Source organism: Anolis sagrei, chromosome 1 (genome assembly GCF_037176765.1).
Source record: "Anolis sagrei isolate rAnoSag1 chromosome 1, rAnoSag1.mat, whole genome shotgun sequence".
Taxonomy (NCBI): domain Eukaryota; kingdom Metazoa; phylum Chordata; class Lepidosauria; order Squamata; family Dactyloidae; genus Anolis; species Anolis sagrei.
This window is the reverse complement of record NC_090021.1, coordinates 333,745,825-333,764,462: the sequence shown is the minus strand read 5'-3', so window position 1 is coordinate 333,764,462 and position 18,638 is coordinate 333,745,825. Positions and strand designations below refer to the sequence as shown.

The 18,638-nt window shown below is 40.1% G+C and overlaps 1 protein-coding gene across 2 annotated transcripts in view; it reads left to right on the top strand.

Moving 5' to 3' along the window:
• The window catches only part of DAAM1 (dishevelled associated activator of morphogenesis 1), a 287,972-nt gene that overhangs the window by 193,064 nt on the left and 76,270 nt on the right, over positions 1 to 18,638 (top strand). For both annotated transcript variants that reach the window (XM_067463067.1, XM_067463068.1), the window contains exons 5-10: positions 4,785 to 4,879; positions 5,686 to 6,019; positions 7,476 to 7,586; positions 8,078 to 8,181; positions 10,448 to 10,514; positions 13,190 to 13,307. In XM_067463067.1, coding sequence (XP_067319168.1) covers positions 4,785 to 4,879; positions 5,686 to 6,019; positions 7,476 to 7,586; positions 8,078 to 8,181; positions 10,448 to 10,514; positions 13,190 to 13,307 — 829 coding nt within the window. The remainder of the gene's footprint in view (positions 1 to 4,784; positions 4,880 to 5,685; positions 6,020 to 7,475; positions 7,587 to 8,077; positions 8,182 to 10,447; positions 10,515 to 13,189; positions 13,308 to 18,638) is intronic.

The window sequence follows — 18,638 nt, the reverse complement described above, 5'->3', positions numbered from 1 at the left end:
CTGTTGGAACTAAGTAAATGGGGTTTATATATCTGTGGAAAGTCCAGGGTGGGAGAAAGAACTCCTTGTCTGGTTGAGGCAAGTGTGAATGTTGCAATTGAGCAGTTTGATTCACATTGAATAGCCTTATAGCTTCAAAGGCTGGCTGCTTCCTGGTAGGGGGAATCCTTTGTTGGGAGGTGTCAGTTGGCCCTGATTGTTTCATGTCAGGAATTCCCCAGTTGCTTTAGTATTGCTCTTTGTTTAATGTCCTGATTTTAAAATTCTTTTTAATACTGGTAGCCAGATTTTGTTCTGTCTCATGGTTTCCTCCTTTCTGTTTCTTTCATGTCAGGGGGATTCCTGACACGAAACAATCAGAGCCAGCTAACCCCTCACAACAAATTATCCCTCAGGCAGGTAGCAGCCAGGCTTTGAAGTAAGTGGGGTTTATATATCTGTAAGCCCATTCAGTACTAATCAGGGTGGCCAATTGCAACATTCTCCATTTCCTCAAGCAGACAAGAGTTCTGGATATTCCACAAATATATGAACCTCATTTGCCTAGTTTCCAACAGACCTCACAACCTCTGAGGATTCCTACCATAGATGGGGGTGAAATGTCAGGAGAGAAATTTTCTGTAACATGGCCATACAGCCCAGAAAACTCACAGCAACCCAGTGGCTTACAAGTTATTGCAATAAATGCATTTCAAAATTATCTGAAAATAATGGTCTCTCTAAGATTTTGCCAGGTCCTCCCGAGTTTTGTTTGTGTTTTTTTTTTCATATTACCCCTGGAAGTTTCCATAGAATTACATTGGAAGATGAGCAAATCCCTAAAAAGGGAAGGGTTTGTTGCAATTCCTTTTGGAGATGAAGGACTCCCTTTGCCCACATTCAGAGGCACACTTTTTGAGTGATATTTGGTGACCCAGAGGTGTTGAATTGCCTCTGTTTTCAGCTGTGATTCAGTTTGAAAGAAGCTATCCAAATTGCCAAACATAAGAGCAATTGTGGCAAGTTCTTGGTGGAATGGGCATACCAAATCACCTTATCTCTCTCCTGAGTAATCTGTACAAGGACCAAGTAGCAACAGTAAGAACTGACCATGGAACAACAGACTGGTTCAAGATTGGGAAAGGCGTACAGCAGGGTTGTATACTTTCACCCAACCTATTCAACTTGTATGCAGAACACATCATGTGATATGCAGGGCTTGACAAATGCAAGGCTGGGGTGAAAAGTGCTAGAAGAAACATTAACAACCTTAGATATGCAGATGACACTACTTTGATGGCTGAAAGGAGGAGCTGAGGAGCCTTCTAATCAAAGTGAAAGAAGAAAGCGCAAAAGCTGGGTTGCAGTTAAACATAAAAAACCAAGATTATGGCAACAAGAATGATTGACAACTGGATAATAGAGGGAGAAAATGTGGAGGCAGTGACTTTGTATTTCTAGGTGCAAAGATTGCTCCAGACACAGACTGCAGCCATGAAATCAGAAGATGCTTCCTTCTTGGGAGGAGAGCAATGTCCATTCTTGATAAAATAGTGAAGAGTAGAGACATCACACTGGCAACAAAGATCCATTGCCTAGTCAAAGCCATGATATTCCCTGTAGTCACCTACGGATGTGGGAGCTGGACCTTAGGGAAGGTTGAGCGAAGGAAGAGAGATGCTTTTGAGCTGTGGTGTTGGAGGAAAGTTCTGAGAGTGCCTTGGACTGCGAGAAGATCCAACCAGTCCATCCTCCAGGAAATAAAGCCCGACTGCTCACTGGAAGAAAGGATAATAGAGGCCAAGATGAAGTACTTTGGCCACATCATGAGGAGACAGCAAAGCCTGGAGAAGGGAATGATGCTGGGGAAAATGGAAGGAAAAAGGAAGAGGGGCCAACCTAGGGCAAGATGGATGGATGGCATCCTTGAAGTGACTGGATTGACCTTGAAGGAGCTGGGGGTGGTGACAGCTGACAGGGAGCTCTGGCATGGGCTGGTCCATGAAATCATGAACAGTCGGAAATGACTGAATGAATGAACAACAGCAACAAAAAGCATTTAAGGTTCAACAACTTCTGGAAATTCAGACTAAACTCCAGAGCAAAGTCACAATCTCAAAGGGTCAGGTAGGAGGCTTACCTGTTGTACCCGAACTTTTGGAATTGCTTTGGCAAAACCAAATTTGACATAATGAAAAAAGCCATAACTGGAAAGCTTCAAGTCTCGACTGTGGGGTCAAGTGGGAAGCCACAATTGCAATATTTTATTTTAATTTTAAGTATCCATCCCTTGCGGTGAGATCTAGCATTGTGGGCATGGCTGCCACATTTCGGCAGTTCTCAGATGTGGGCATTCCTCCACTGAAACCATGAAATGCCGATGTTCTTTTTCTCTGTTGTGCCTAAAGTACTTTGGTTGTGCTTTGAGAAAAGTGTGTCCTGTTGGATTTCTTACAGTGAATTGCCAGCATGGAAAGGTGACATCATTAGTTAAATATTTCTGCAAGACACCTTCCTCCTTTAACTTCCCGGGTGACAGCTGTCCCATTGCATCACCAGCTTAGAGAAAGCTTGAGCGGAAACAATGACAACATTTCAGGAAAACAAGGGCAGAATAAAAGAGCCACCCATCCCAGTTTTATTATCCACAGATGGGTGAATATTGTTTCCTTTTATTTTAGGAGCCCAATGGGATTGCATCTATGCTGCAGAATTAATGCAGTTTGGCACCATTTGAATTGCCATGGCTCAATGTTATGGGGACCTGGGAGCTGTACTTTTACAACATTTTTAGCATTCCCTGACAGTGAATGCTCTTGTCTCTCCAAGCTATATTTATTTCCTTATTTATTTACAGTATTTATATTCCATCCTTCTCTCCCAGAAGGGGACTCAGGGCAGATCACATAACACATATAAGGCAAACATTCAATGCCAATTATACAATGACAAGATAATAACATTTTACAACATTTTTATTTAAATAAAAATTGTAATGTGCGTTTGTGGGATTAACAGAACTCAAAAACCAGTGGGCCAATTGACACCAAATTTGGACAGCACACACCTAACTACCCAATGTATGTCCTTCACTAAAAAAAAAAATGATTTTGTCATTTGGGAGTTGTAGTTGCTGGGATTTATAGTTCACCTACAATCAAAGAGCATTCTGAACTCCACCAATTACAGCATTGAACCAAACATGGCATACAGGACTCCCATGACCAACACAAAAAACTCAAAGGGTTTAATGGGCATTGACCTTGAGTTTGGGAGTTGTAGTTCACCTACATCCAGAGTGCACTGCGGACTCAAACAATGATGGATCTGGACCAAACTTGGCACAAATATTCCATATGCCCAAATATGAGCACAGATGGAGTTTTGGGAAAATAGACCATGACATATGGGATTTGTAGTTACTGGGATTTATAGTTCACCTACAATCAAAGAGCATTCTGAATCCCACCAATGATAGAATTAGGCCAAACTTCCCACACAGAACCCCCATGACCAACAGAAAATACTTAAGGCCATCCAGTACAACTCCCTTCACCAGGGCAAGAAAACCTAATCAAAGCCCTCCTGACAAAGAGCCATCCAGCCATAGATATAGATAGATAGATAGATAGATAGATAGATAGATATGATTCACACACAGAGAGATATAGTATCATAGATTTGCAAGGGACCCATAAAGAAGAACAATGATATGTTGCCTGTTCCAGAGTAGGCACCACTTGTTTTAGCGGACCCTAATTTCTCTACAGCTCAAGCTGTTTTTGAACTTCTTAGGTCAACAGCAATCTGGGCTGGCAGTCAGGAGCTCACACTGATCTGGGGCTTTAAACTGGCAACCTTTTCATTGATAGATCTTATAATTGCTGGTGGTTTGCCACCTTCGCTAAAGCCTGGCCCTAAACAAACAACAGATAGAGGTGTGTGTGTGTGTGTGTGTGTATGTATGTATGCTTTTCCCATCTTTCGGCATCTTTGGAATTGTGCTCAGTTCCAGCCACAGGGAGGTGCTGTTGCTCCATTTCCTTCCTCCTTTTTTTGATCGAAATGCCATGCCTAAAATACCTCCCTTCTTTAATACGGTTCCTATTTATCTACTCACATGGCTGTTTTCAATCCGCTAAGGTGGCACTTTAAAAGCAGGTGGTTTTGATGCAAGAGGGTCGATATCTGGTTCCATGGTAGAACACAGGATTATGGTTGTTTTAAAACAAGTTGTCCCTAGTTGCCATTCTCTTAATTCAGGGTCATGAAACTCCTTTCCTACATATAATCCTGTATTGTATTGTGATTTTTTTTATAATAAGAAGGAAGTAAGTGTACATCTGCAAATACACTGACACACATCACTGTTTCATGTAATTTTTATTATCCTGTTCATCAACCAAAAAATACCTGAATTAGAAAGAAAATAACAATCACTATCCTATACCCCATTCGGGGCACAGCTCCAAAAGCCAGCTCTGAATAGTCTGCTAGTCCAGTAAAGCAGATTTGTATGGAGAAAACAGATCCTTCTATTCCTCCAAATCATTAAATACATCCCCTTGGGTTTTGGCCATTATCTTTCCTCGAAGGATGATTATTCCAACATGGGGGTGCCACAACAGAAAAAGTCCTCTTCTTTGTCAATGCATTGCAATTCTCCGAGTGATAGTGTATAGGGAATTGTCATATTCACCTCATTTCTGTGAACTGCTCAGAGCATAATATATTTATTAATAAATTAAGCACATTAATAAATGGCTTATGAGTCATTCATAGTCTGTACTCATATTATTCTTTAGAGAAAATCGTTGATCGCGCTGGAGAAAGAGGATGAAGAGGAGAGAAACAAAACCATCGAAAGTCTGAAGACAGCACTGAGGACCAAACCTATGAGGTGAGTGACTTATTTTGCCTTTTGTTGTTGATACTTAATCATATCGTCTGGCTGTCTCCTGGTTGTTCCCTGTCTGTTATTTATTTATCATGTCAGGAACAAACCAAACAGTTGTATTGCATTTCTAAACAAACAAACAAAACACAAAGTTTGCAAGCTTGGTAGTTGATTAGATGTCCTTTGACCAGTAGCTGACCACTTGGAGTGCCTCTGGTGTTGCCGCAAGGAGGTCTGTGGTTTGCTCTTTTCCACACTCGCATGTCATGGGTTCCACTTTGTGGCCCCATTTCTTGAGGTGGAATACCTCAGCAAGCGAGAGTCCAAAAGTGGCAGGCTCAAACCCAGAACCTCAATCAATGGCTGATACCAAATGAGAGGCTCCCCCTTGGGCACACAGAAAACTGGGCGACTTGGAAGACGCTGAACAGACAGAGCTCTGGCACCATGAGATGCAGAGCCAATCTTAAGAAATGGGGCCACAAAGTGGAATCCACAACATGCGAGTGTGGAGAAGAGCAAACCACTGACCACCTGCTGCAATGCAACCTGAGCCCTGCCACATGCACAATGGAGGACCTTCTTCCAACAACACCAGAGGCACTCCAAGTGGCCAGCTACTGGTCAAAGGACATTTAATCAACTGCCAAGCTTGCAAATTCTGTTTTGTCTGTTTGTTTGTTTTTGTTAAAAATGTAATACAAATGTCTGGTTGCTGATGACACGATAAATAAATAAGTCTGCTTCTCATGGAAGATAAGCCCCATTCGTTCTGACGTCCATATCCACCTGTATTTTTCCCCCTCCAGGTTTGTAACCAGATTCATCGACCTGGATGGCTTGAGCTGCATCTTGAACTTCCTGAAGAGCATGGACTACGAAACCTCCGAGTCTCGGATACATACCTCTCTCATCGGATGCATCAAAGCACTGATGAATAACTCTCTGGGGAGAGCTCATGTCCTGGCGCACTCGGAGAGCATTAATGTAATCGCTCAGAGTCTGAGCACGGAGAACATTAAGACCAAGGTGGCAGTGCTGGAAATCATGGGCGCTGTGTGCCTGGTTCCCGGGGGCCACAAAAAGGTGCTGGAAGCCATGGTGCATTACCAAAAATACGCCAGTGAGCGGACTCGGTTTCAGGTACAAAATTGCTTCTTAACACTTTGGTTGGTTGGGAATTTAAGGGGTTACATTGACTTAAGTGTCTTGTTCTCCTTATTTGAGGAAATTACAACTTCCAAAATCCTCAGCCAGTTGGAGATCCTGGGAGTTGTAGTCCAGAAAGGAGATAATTCTGTTTTTAGGGGTATTAGATTTTGGGCTTTTTGTTTGTAAGTTAGAGAGTAACAAGTAGACTTTGGCACTGGTTTGAGAAACCCTTGATCTCAAGGAAGCAAAGTCCTCCAGATGTTATTGGACTAAATATCCTAGCATTCCTCACTATCAATTATCCTGCATAATGTTGATGGAAGTTGCATTTTCTGAACACCTGAAAGGTTGGACTTAGCCTTCCCCCGCTTGATATTTATTTATTTATTTATTTAGTACATTTCTATACCTCCCCACTCAGACTTCAGGCAATTCGAGACGGTTTACAAGGCAAGAATTCAATGCCATCAAGGACACAATTACAATATACAATATAAAAAACATCAGCAACAATAAAATCAAACATTATAATGAAACATACTTTAATCGATAATCATTAAAACAATGTCCAATTCCACCATATAGTTATTCCATTATTATATCCGTTACTCCGTATTTTCAAATGCCCGCTCAAATAGCCATGTCTTAAGATTCTTCCGGAATGATAGGAGTGAGGAGGCCGATCTAATCTCCCTAGGAAGGGTGTTCCATAGCTGAGGGGCCACCACTGAGAAGGCCCTGTCTCTCGTTCCCACCAACCATATTTGTGATGATGGTGGGACCGAGAGCAGGGCCTCTCCAGATGATTTTAAAGTCCTTGCAGGTTCATAAGGGGAGATTCTTTCGGACAGCTAAGTTGGGCCAGTACTGTTTAGGGCTTTATAGGCTAAAGCCAGCACTTTGAATTGTGCCCGGTAGCGAACTGGCAGCCAGTGGAGCTGGCGCAACAAGGGAGTTGTATGCTCCCTGAGAGCCGCTCCAGTTAGCAATCTGGCTGCTGTCCGTTGGACCAGTTGAAGCTTCCGGACAAACTTCAAAGGCAACCCCATGTAGAGAGCATTGCAGTAGTCTATACGGGATGTAACAAGAGTGTGGACTAACATGGCCAAGTCAGACTTCCCTCTGTTGACCTCTATTTACAAGGTCTTGGGAGACTTTTAAAGTAGCCCCAAATTCTGGAAATCTCTTACATTGGAGATAAAAGTGAGATAAGCATTTTTTCCAAGTCACCTCTAAATTTCCCATAACATTGTCTTTTGTCTCTAATACTGTCAATGTCCACATGTTGCAATTATAGTACCTTGAGCCCACTTAACTGCCATGTCTTGATCTCATGATAAAATACAAGTAAACTATAGAGGCAAGTAGTTTGCACTGAGAGTGTTTCCCTCCTTCTCATCTATACGAAGCAATGAGACTGTAATAATTAAAATTGTGTCTTCCACAGACATTAATAAATGACCTGGATAGAAGTACAGGGCGATACCGGGATGAAGTGAGCCTCAAGACAGCCATCATGTCCTTCATCAATGCAGTTCTAAGCCAAGGAGCTGGTGTGGTAAGTGTGGGAATTCCCAGTCTTGAATACGGGCTGAGTGGATGATGGGTAACACGTCAGCGAAAATTCCTTTAAGGAATTTCAGCAGATGTCTGAAATTTTCCATTCAAGTCCCTTGGGCCCCATAGACTGATATATATCTGAAAAGTAATGGGGCTACCAACTCTGGAATAGAGTCCCTTATAGCGCAAGCTTATACGTTGCTCACCAAGATATTGAGTTCTAGCCCCGAAATAGATTCAGCACCTTGGATAGTTCTATTTCAGGTTGAAATAAAATCCAGAATGGAGCCATTCCTTATTTACCAAACATTGGTGGTATGGTCACGCATTTGCCAGAGATGCCGGAATAGCCAAAAAGTCTGCTTGAACCCCAAGAACTGAGATACCTTTTAGAAACCTCCACCCATAAATTCACTCTTTCTGGATATGTAAAATGATTCAGAAAAGTCATTCTGCTAAACACTCTTTTCATTATTTCCTCTTTTTCAGGAGAGTCTGGACTTTAGACTCCACCTGAGATACGAATTCCTCATGCTTGGAATTCAGCCTGTCATTGACAAATTACGAGAGCATGAAAATTCCACATTAGATAGGTAAGTTTCTGTAGTTGACATGAGCTATCATGTGTGTGATGGTCTTCTTTTTACCCTTTTCCCTGGATTTTATACATGAAGTATGACCTCCCCCTGCCTCCCCCAAGACCTGGTATTGGCATTCATGATTTCATCTATCCTTATCCAACAAATTAGCCCATTTCTAGCCATTTTCTAAGGTCTTTGGGCAATTTTGTGATGTATTTCTGCCCAAAGTACTTTGCTCTCCCCAGTTTAAAATAATCCAATCATTTGGATAGGGAAAATCACATTGAGTCCCTTGGGGAAATAGGGCAGAATATATATCTATATCTCTATCTATCTATCTATCTATCTATCTATATATATATCTATATATATATTCACACACACACAAACACATACTAGCTGTACTCGCCACGCGTTGCTGTGGCCAACCTTCCCTCTTTCTCTCCTTCTTTCCCTCCTTTCACTCCTTCTTTCCTTCCTTCCCATCTTTCCTTCTCTTCTTCTTTCCTTCTCTATCTCTTTCCTTCCTTCCCCCTTTTTCTTTCTCTTCTGCTGTCTCTCTTTTCTTCCTTCTCTCTTTCCTTCTTTCCTTCCCTCCCTCTTTCTCTACATCTTCCTCCCTTCCTTTCCTCCCTCTTTACTTCCTTCTTTCTCTTTTTTCTTTCCTTCTCTCCTTCCTTTCTTCTCTAACTTTCCTTCCTTCCCCTTTTTTCTTTCCCTCCCTCTTTCTTTCCTTTCTTCCTTCTCTACCACTTTCCTTCCTTCCTTCTCTCTTTGCTTCCATGCTTCCTTCTCCTTTCCTTCTTTCTTTCCCCCACTCTTTCTTTTCTTTTCTTTTCTTTTCTTTTCCTTCCTTCCTTCCTTCCTTCCTTCCTTTCTTTCTTTCTTTTCTCCCCTTCCTTCCCTCTTTCTTCCCTTTTTTTTTCTGTATTGTCATTTAGCTTTTCATCATTTACCTTTTTGGGGCTTTTTAAGTCCCTTCTGCTATGTGTTTTAGTGTTTTTATGAGTGAAGGACATACATTGGGTTGTTAGGTGTATTGTGTATTGTGTCCAAATCTGGTGTCAATACCCCCAGTGGTTTTTGAGTTCTGTTAATCCCACAAACGAACATTACATTTATTTATTTATTTACTTACTTACTTACTTACTTACTTACTTATTTACATAGATAGATAGATAGATAGATAGATAGATAGATATTATTGACCCTGGCCATGACATCAGCACATTGCTGTGAGAAAGAAGGAGGTCAGATCCATAAGATGAGCTCTACCTTTATATAGAGTTAGGTCCTTTTGAAATATTAGCAGAACAGCATAAATAATTGGTTCTGGAAATTGCTTATTGCCCTCATGGAAGACCAAGAAGGCCTTCTTACTGTTCATTTCCTTTGTTTAAATTGGGGCAAGGACTGGAGTCGATAAGAGAAGGAAATTAGATTACAATGTGACTCCTGTACCTACAGGTGATATTTATTTGTTTGTTTGTTTACAGCTTTTATATTCCGCCCTTCTCACCCGCAGGGGACTCAGGGCGGATTACAGTGTACACATATATGTCAAACATTCAATGCCAATTTTGACATATACAGACATAGACAGAGGCTAGTTAACTTTTTTCTGGCTGCCAGGGGAGCTGTCGCTTTCATCGTCCATCTGCGACACTGATGAAGTACTTCCGCATTCCCCGCATGCTTTTTGCTGAAGTCTTTATGGCCTCATCAATCAGTTAATTTAGCCTCCCCACACTTTAAGGTGGTACCTAATTTTCCTACTTGACAGATGCAACTGTCTTTCGGGTTGCAAAGGTCGACAACGGGCTACACAATTGGTTGGAAACCCACTCCAACCCGGGCTGGCTTCGAACTCATGACCTTTTGGTCAGAGTGATCTTAATGCAGCTGACACTCAACCAGTTGCGCCACAATCCTGGTGCTCCTGGACTTACAGTGGACTTTGGAAACTATGGATTATTGCAAAGCTTTTGGTTTAAATTAGTGACTTCTGCTCGAAGTTTCCATAGTGTCAACCTGGAGGACCTTGCAAATTCCTCTCTAATTCTTCCAGGATGGTTCTTTTTAACTTCACGTGGAAAAATCTAGAAAATACCCATACTTTGTCAGGTGTGGGTAGGTGAAACCATTGGTCCCAGTCCCATGGCTCACTTAGTCTAAAAATTACCAAGTAACATAACTTTTTTTTTTTGGCATCAGTTGATAAAAGTTTCTCCCATTGATCCATTCCTGAATGACTCTATCTTTTTTTCCCCCTTCCCAGGCATTTAGACTTTTTTGAAATGCTCAGAAATGAAGATGAATTGGAGTTTGCAAAACGGTTTGAGCTGGTATGTATATTGAACCCTTGACTTCTCTATTTTGCTCTAATGCAAACACTCAATTTAACTCAGCACCCAAAAAAATATGAATCACTCTATACTACAGGGATGGGTAACACATAACTCTTGAGATGTAGTTAAATTGCACATAATAATAATAATAGTAATAATAATAATAATAATTGTATTTCTTACCTGTAATGCATAGCTCTTGAGATGTAGTTAAATTGCACTCATTAATAATAATAGTAATAGTAATAATAATAATTGTATTTCTTACCCATAATACATAGCTCTTGAGATGTAGTTAAATTGCACTCATTAATAATAATAGTAATAGTAATAATAATAATTGTATTTCTTACCCATAATACATAGCTCTTGAGATGTAGTTAAATTGCACTCATTAATAATAATAGTAATAGTAATAATAATAATTGTATTTCTTACCCATAATACATAGCTCTTGAGATGTAGTTAAATTGCACTCATTAATAATAATAGTAATAGTAATAATAATAATTGTATTTCTTACCCATAATACATAGCTCTTGAGATGTAGTTAAATTGCACTCATTAATAATAATAGTAATAGTAATAATAATAATTGTATTTCTTACCCATAATACATAGCTCTTGAGATGTAGTTAAATTGCACTCATTAATAATAATAGTAATAGTAATAATAATAATTGTATTTCTTACCCATAATACATAGCTCTTGAGATGTAGTTAAATTGCACTCATTAATAATAATAGTAATAGTAATAATAATAATTGTATTTCTTACCCATAATACATAGCTCTTGAGATGTAGTTAAATTGCACTCAATAATAATAATAGTAATAGTAATAATAATAATTGTATTTCTTACCCATAATACATAGCTCTTGAGATGTAGTTAAATTGCACTCAATAATAATAATAATAATAATAATAGTAATAATAATTGTATTTCTTACCCGTTTCTCCTCATGTCCCTAGGCGGGTTACAGCATAATTAAAACACATAAACATTGCAAAAATTCTATAAATACACATATTGAATGTATTTACATAAATATACTTCCCATGTTCCCTTGTCATTGGACATACTGGTAAACTATTGTGGTATATCTTGGACACTCACAGGTTGTTGTTTGGAGTTGTCATAATTCACATGTTAAATAAAATAACACCTTACCATGAGTTTTATCCCTCCCAAAATTTAGAAAGTTTATTTTAAAAACGAATTACTTTTTATATACTTTATTACAGAATTAATTACTTAAATAAGTAACTTTTTCATTTTTAAAAGCAATTAATTGCTTTGCTGGTTAATTTTTGTACCTTTTAAAGAAATCTCAGAATTTGTAAGAAAAAGTTCTAAGACTTGAAAAATTCTGCTTAGAATGTTTTTTAGCAAAGTAACTTTGCAACTTAACTAAAATATATGTTTTTCTATTTTTTCAAAAAGTAATCGCTTTGCTGGTGAAGTTTTGGGCCTTTCTTTAAAAGCCTTAGAATGTATAAGCAAAGGTCCTGAAACTTGAAAAATTCTGCTTAGAATGTCTCTTAACAAAGTAACTTAGTAACTTAACTAAAATACATTTTTTCTATTTTCAAAAAGTAAATAATCACATTGCTGTGAATTTTTGGACCTTTCTTTAAAAGCTTTAGAATTTATAAGCAAAAATCCTAAAACTTGAAAAATTCTGCTTAAAATGTCTCTTAACAAAGTAACTTAGTAACTTAACTAAAATACATTTTTTTCCATTTTCAAAAAGTAATTAATCACATTGCTGTGAATTTTTGGACCTTTCGTTAAAAGCTTTAGAATTTGCAGCAAAAATCCTAAAACTTGAAAAATTCTGCTTAGAATGTCTCTTAACAAAGTAACTTAGTAACTTAACTAAAATATTTTTTCCATTTTAAAAAAGTAAATAATCGCTTTGCTGATGAATTTTTAGACTTTATTTAAAAGCTTTAGTATTTGTAGCAACAATCCTAAAACTTGAAAATTTCTGCTTAGAATCTCTCTTAACAAAGTAACTTAGTAACTTAACTAAAATACCTTTTTCCTATTTTAAAAAGTAATTAATCGCTTTGCTGGTGAATTTTTGGACCTTTCTTTAAAAGCTTTAGAATTTGTAGCAAAAATCCTAAAACTTGAAAAATTCTGCTTCGAATGTCTCTTAACAAAGTAACTTAGTAACTTAACTAAAATATTTTTTCCTATTTTAAAAAAGTAATTAATCGCTTGGCTGGTGAATTTTTAGACTTTTCTTTAAAAACCTCAGAATGTATAAGCAAAAGTCTTAAAACTTGAAAAATTCTGCTTAAAATGTCTCTTAACAAAGTAACTTAGTAACTTAACTAAAAAAATAACTTAGCTAGAAAAGGTTAAACTCACCCAAAAGAAGAAGCCTCAACATTTCCCATTTATTATATTATTTTTAATTTATTTTTGTCTGTTTCCTGTGCCCTCCTTCAATCTACAGGTAGTTTGGTAACTTGTAACTCATTACATTTTAATTCTGTGCTTGCCTGCCCATCACTTGACCAACGTCTTGCTTAGTGTCCTGGAGCAATTCTAATTACCACTGGCAACTTCTGACTATCTGTGGGAATTTTAAACAGGAATTCTTTGTGGAGCAGCTAAGCTTACTTTCAACCTTCTTGTCTCCCCATTGCGACAACGCAGGTCCATATAGACACAAAGAGTGCAACCCAGATGTTCGAGCTCACCAGAAAAAGGCTGACTCACACAGAAGCTTACCCGCACTTTATGTCTATCCTTCACCACTGTCTCCAAATGCCTTGTGAGTGAAATACGACTTTTCTATCTATACTCATAGTTGAGGTTTTGGAATTGGAAGCGGTGCCAGTCTCTGTGATATGCTCTGTAAGAGTTATGACCAATGGTTTCTGAGTTCTTTGACATGGATCCCAGGCAAGTTAGCCGGGTCTTTAACTTTGTTTTGCAGCAAATGATACTTTTCTCTAACATATTTAATATTCCTGTGAAAGAGTAGACATGGGCCTCACTTTTTTCTTAATCTCTCTTTTCTATTGCAATATTATTTTCCTTCGGTTGTTGTAGGTTTTTTCGGGCTGTATGGCCATTGTCTAGAGGCATTCTCTCCTAACGTTTCGCCTGCATCTATGGCAAGCATCCTCAGAGGTCGTGAGGTCCTCACTACCTCTGAGGATGCTTGCCATAGATGCAGGCGAAACATCAGGAGAGAATGCCTCTAGACCAGTGGTTCTCAACCTTCCTAATGCCGCGACCCCTTAATACAGCCCCTCATGTTGTGTGACCCCCAGCCACAACATTACTTTCGTTGCTACTTCATAACAGTCATTTTACTACTGTTATGAATCATAATGTAAATATCTGATATGCAGGATGCATTTTCATTCAATGGACCAAACTGGGCACAAATACCCAATACACCCAAATGTGAATGCTAGTGGGGTTGGGCAAGGATTGATTTTGTAATTTGGGAGTTGTAGTTCACCTATATCCAGAGAGCACTGTGGACTCATGCAATGGTGGATCTGGATCAAACTTGGCACAAATACTCAATATGCCCAAGTGTGAATACTGGTGGAGTCTGGGGAAAATAGATCTTGACATTTGGGAGTTGTAGTTGCTGGGATTTATAGTTCATTATAATCAAAGAACATTCTGAACTCCACCAACGATAGAATTGGCTCAAACTTCCCACATGGAATCCCCATGACCATCAGAAAATACTGTGTTTTCTTATGGTCTTTGGCGACCCCTCTGACACCCCCTCGCGACCCCCTCAGGGGTCCCGACCCCCAGGTTGAGAAACACTGCTCTAGACCATGGCCATACAGCCCGAAAAAACCTACAACAACCCAGTGATTCTGGCCATGAAAGCCTTCGACAATACATTATTTCCCTTGTTAACAATGTTTGTTTTCATTTCTATTTTGGGGTTTTTTCCCACCAGTTTCATAAGTACTTCAACCACTTAGAATCATAAAGTTGGAAGAGACCTTGTAGGCCATCCAGTCCAACCTCCCCAAGAAGCAGGAAAATCACATTCAAAGCACCCCAACAGATGGCCATCCAGCCTCTGTTTAAAAGCATCCAAAGAAGGAGCCTCCACCACACTCCAGGGCAGAGAGTTCCACTGCTGAACAGCTCTCACAGTTAGGAAGTTCTTCCTAACCTTAGAGAAACTAAACAATGGACCGAATTTATGTGCATATACTCTTCCTAACCTCTTATACTTCCTTCCTTTCCCCTTGAGCTATTTTTCTTTTTATTTCTAGATAAACCACAACTCCCAAAGCATATTTTCAGGGGGCTACGTGGGGGAAAGGGAAGGAACCCACTGAAAAATTCTTTGTGACTTGTGCCAATGTGAGAGAAGTTCTGTTCTAACTCTCTTGCTCCACGTTAATTACTTTCCTGGCAGTAAATGAGAAAGGTTGCACAAATTACCACATATATTCGTGTATAAGTTGGCCTTGTGTATAACTCAGGGATAAGTTTGGGAGGCCAAAATACAAATTTTGATATGACCAATGGTTTTCTGTATTGTTTGTGAGAACAGTATGTTGAGTTCTTCCTTTCTTGAAGAAAACAACCGGTATCCTGTTTCAAGTTATGGATGTCTTTCCTGGCCCCCCAAACAATGTGTGCAAGCAAAGTTTGATGAAAAATTTTCCCCACACTTCCTTGGAGCATCCAAGATATATCTTTTAGCAACCTACTATTGAAGTCAGCTGCATAAATGGCCTTTCCTCCATCTTATCCAACTGTGACAAGGGTGCATGTTAAGCCTTTTCTTTGAATAGAATCATAGAATCATAGAGTTGGAAGAGACCTCATGGGTCATCCAGTCCAACCCCCTGCCAAGAAGCAGGAAAATTGCATTCAAAGCACCCCCGACAGATGGCCATCCAGCCTTTGTTTAAAAGCTTCCAAAGAAGGAGCCTCTACCACACTCCGGGGCAGAGAGTTCCACTGCTGAACAGCTCTCCTTACAGTTATAAAGTTCTTCCTCATGTTCAGGTGGAATGTCCTTTCCTGTAGTTTGAAGCCATTGTTCTACGTCCTAGTCTCCAGGGCAGAAGAAAACAAGCTTGCTCCCTCCTCCCTATGACTTCCCCTCACACATTTATACATGGCCCTCATCATGTCTCCTCTCAGCCTTCTCTTCTTCAGGCTAAAGATGCCCAGCTCTTTAAGCCGCTCCTCATAGGGCTTGTTCTCCAGACCCTTGATCATTTTAGTCACCCTCCTCTGGACACATTCCAGCTTGTCAACATCTCTCTTCAATTGCGGTGTTCAGAATTGCATCTCCACTGCAGAATGAATGCAGTCTGGCACCACATTAACTGCCATGTATCAATGCTATGAGATCATTGAAGCTGTAGTTTGATGATGCACCAGCATTCTTTGGCAGAAAAGGAAAAATTACTGCAGACGCAGACTGCAGCCAGGAAATTAGAAACATTTCCTTCTTGGGAGGAGAGCAATGTCCAATCTCGATAAAATAGTGAAGAATAGAGACATTACACTAACAATGAATATCTGCATAGTTAAAGCAATGGTATTCCCCATAGTAACCTGTGGATGCGGGAGCTGAACCATAAAGAAGGCTGAATGAAGGAAGATAGATGTTTTTGAACTGTGGTAAAAGGTAAAGGTAAAGGTTTTCCTTGACATTAAGCCTTGTCGTGTCCAACTCTAGGAGGTGGTGCTTATCTCTCTTTCTAAGCCAAAGACTGCATAGAGCGCCATTACCTTCCCACCAAAGTGAATACCTATTGATCTAATCACATTTGCATGTTTTCGAACTGCTATGTTGGCAGAAGCTGGGGCTAACAGCAAGAGCTCCCCCTGCTCCCTGGATTTGGACTGCCGATCTTTCAGCAGTTCAGTGGTTTAACTCGCTACAAACTGTGGTGTTGAAGGAAAATTCTGAGAGTGCCTTGGACCTCAAAAAGATCAAACCACTCCATACTCCAGAAAATAATGCCCAACTGCCTATTGAAGGGAAGGATATTAGAGGAAAATATGAGGTGCTCTGGCCACATGATGAGAAGATAGGAAAGCTTGGAGAAGATAATGATACTTGGGAAAATGGAAGGAGGAAAATGGAAGGACTAAGGGCAAGGAGCCCCCGGTGGCGCAGTGGGTTAAAGCACTGAGCTGCTGAGCTTGTTGATCGAAAGGTCGCAGGTTCGATTCCGGGAGCGGCGTGAGCTTCCGCTGTCAGCCCTAGCTTCTGCCAACCTAGCAGTTCGAAAACATGCAAATGTGAGTAGATCAATAGGTACCGCTCCGGCGGGAAGGTAACGGCGTTCCATGCAGTCATGCCAGCCACATGACCTTGGAAGTGTCTATGGACAACGCTGGCTCTTCGGCTTAGAAATGGAGATGAGCACCACACCCCAGAGTCAGACATGACTGGACTTAATGCCCTTTACCTTTACCCTAAGGGCAAGGTGGATGGATATTATCCTTGAAGCGACTGGCTTGACCTTGAAGGCACTAGGGTTGACCACGACTGACTGGGAGCTCTGGTGATGGCTGGTCCAAGAGGTAATGAAGAGTTGGAAGTGACTGGACGAATAAACAACTACAAAAAAACTGCAACTCCCATGATTTCCACAGCATTGATCCATGGCAAACGTTGGTGCATGAAACTTGGCATTATCCCGACGTTGCCTCAACTGAAGCAGTTGTCTCCCACAAATCATTATAAACCCTCCCCGACTCCAAAACTGCAAGGAACGCATTCTTTCTTAGTTGTGGTTTATTATCTATCTTCTGTTGAATCCGAGCTGAGCATCTTAATTGCTGCCCAAACTGCCTCTGTTTACTAAAACTTCTTTTCCTTTTCAAGGTCTCACTCTCCTTCACTACTACTTGGATTAAATGGTCTTTTGTTTCTCTAAATTATTTAAGATGCCACTTATTACTTCAATACTGTCTCCAGAAACTGAGTATTTTGAGAAGGTCCTCATGTTGGTACGACAATTCACCTGCATTGGATGGTTGCTCAAAGGCACAGATGTATATAAACATCTTTCTTAATTGGAAAGGCATTCTGAGGAATGCCAAGTCCTCTTCCCTCTTGGAGTCTCTTGCCAAAGAAATCCCTAAAGTGCTGCCTTCTTAAATATTTCACATAGCCAACAACAGCTTTTGAGTGATTTTGCATTCCTTCACGAGTCCAATAAATGCAGCGTTCACTGAAATCGCTCTGTTTCTTGTTGCGAATACTGGTCTGTATTCACTTGTTGATCCTGGCATGAGAGAGTGTTTGAATTCATAAAAAAACTAGTAACTTTACATTTCGTTTAGTGGATCTAACATTGTTGGGACTAACAACTGGATTTAGTATCTAGGCTCCAACCTTCGCAATATTATGTCCTATCTTTTCTCTCCTCTCCTCCTAGCTTCTTTTGCAGGAATAGGCTCCATCATTCCATTTGTAATCATTAAGTATGTATGAGTACAGATAATCTCTTGGAATGCCATTGCAATGCCTTCTAATCCTACATCCTTTTCTGGTTTTGACCTATCAGTGCTGTCTTATTGGAACACTCTGAACGAGGATGTTTAATGTCGTTTCTGTTTGACAGCGTTCTGCTTCTTTTCACTGGAAAACGTGCAAGAAGCCTCACTCTGTGGTTTGTGATGGAAAATATATTCTTTTTCTCCAAACAGCTTTGGCAAGCACGTTACATACGTTGCTCTGTCCCAGTGTTGAACACTTATCATTCACTGTTGGCAGTGAATTTTGTCCCTTGGATGCATAGCTCAAGAAATGCTCAAGCAAGAATCATAGAATCATAGAATCAAAGAGTTGGAAGAGACCTCATGGGCCATCCAGTCCAACCCCCTGCCAAGAAGCAGAAATATTGCATTCAAATCACCCCTGACAGATGGCCATCCAGCCTCTACTTAAAAGCTTCCAAAGAAGGAGCCTCCACCACACTCTGGGGCAGAGAGTTCCACTGCTGAACGGCTCTCACAGGAAGTTCTTCCTCATGTTCAGATGGAATCCCCTTTCTTGTAGTTTGAAGCCATTTTTCCATTGCATCCTAGTCTCCAGAGCAGCAGAAAACAAGCTTGCTCCCTCCTCCCTGTGGCTTCCTCT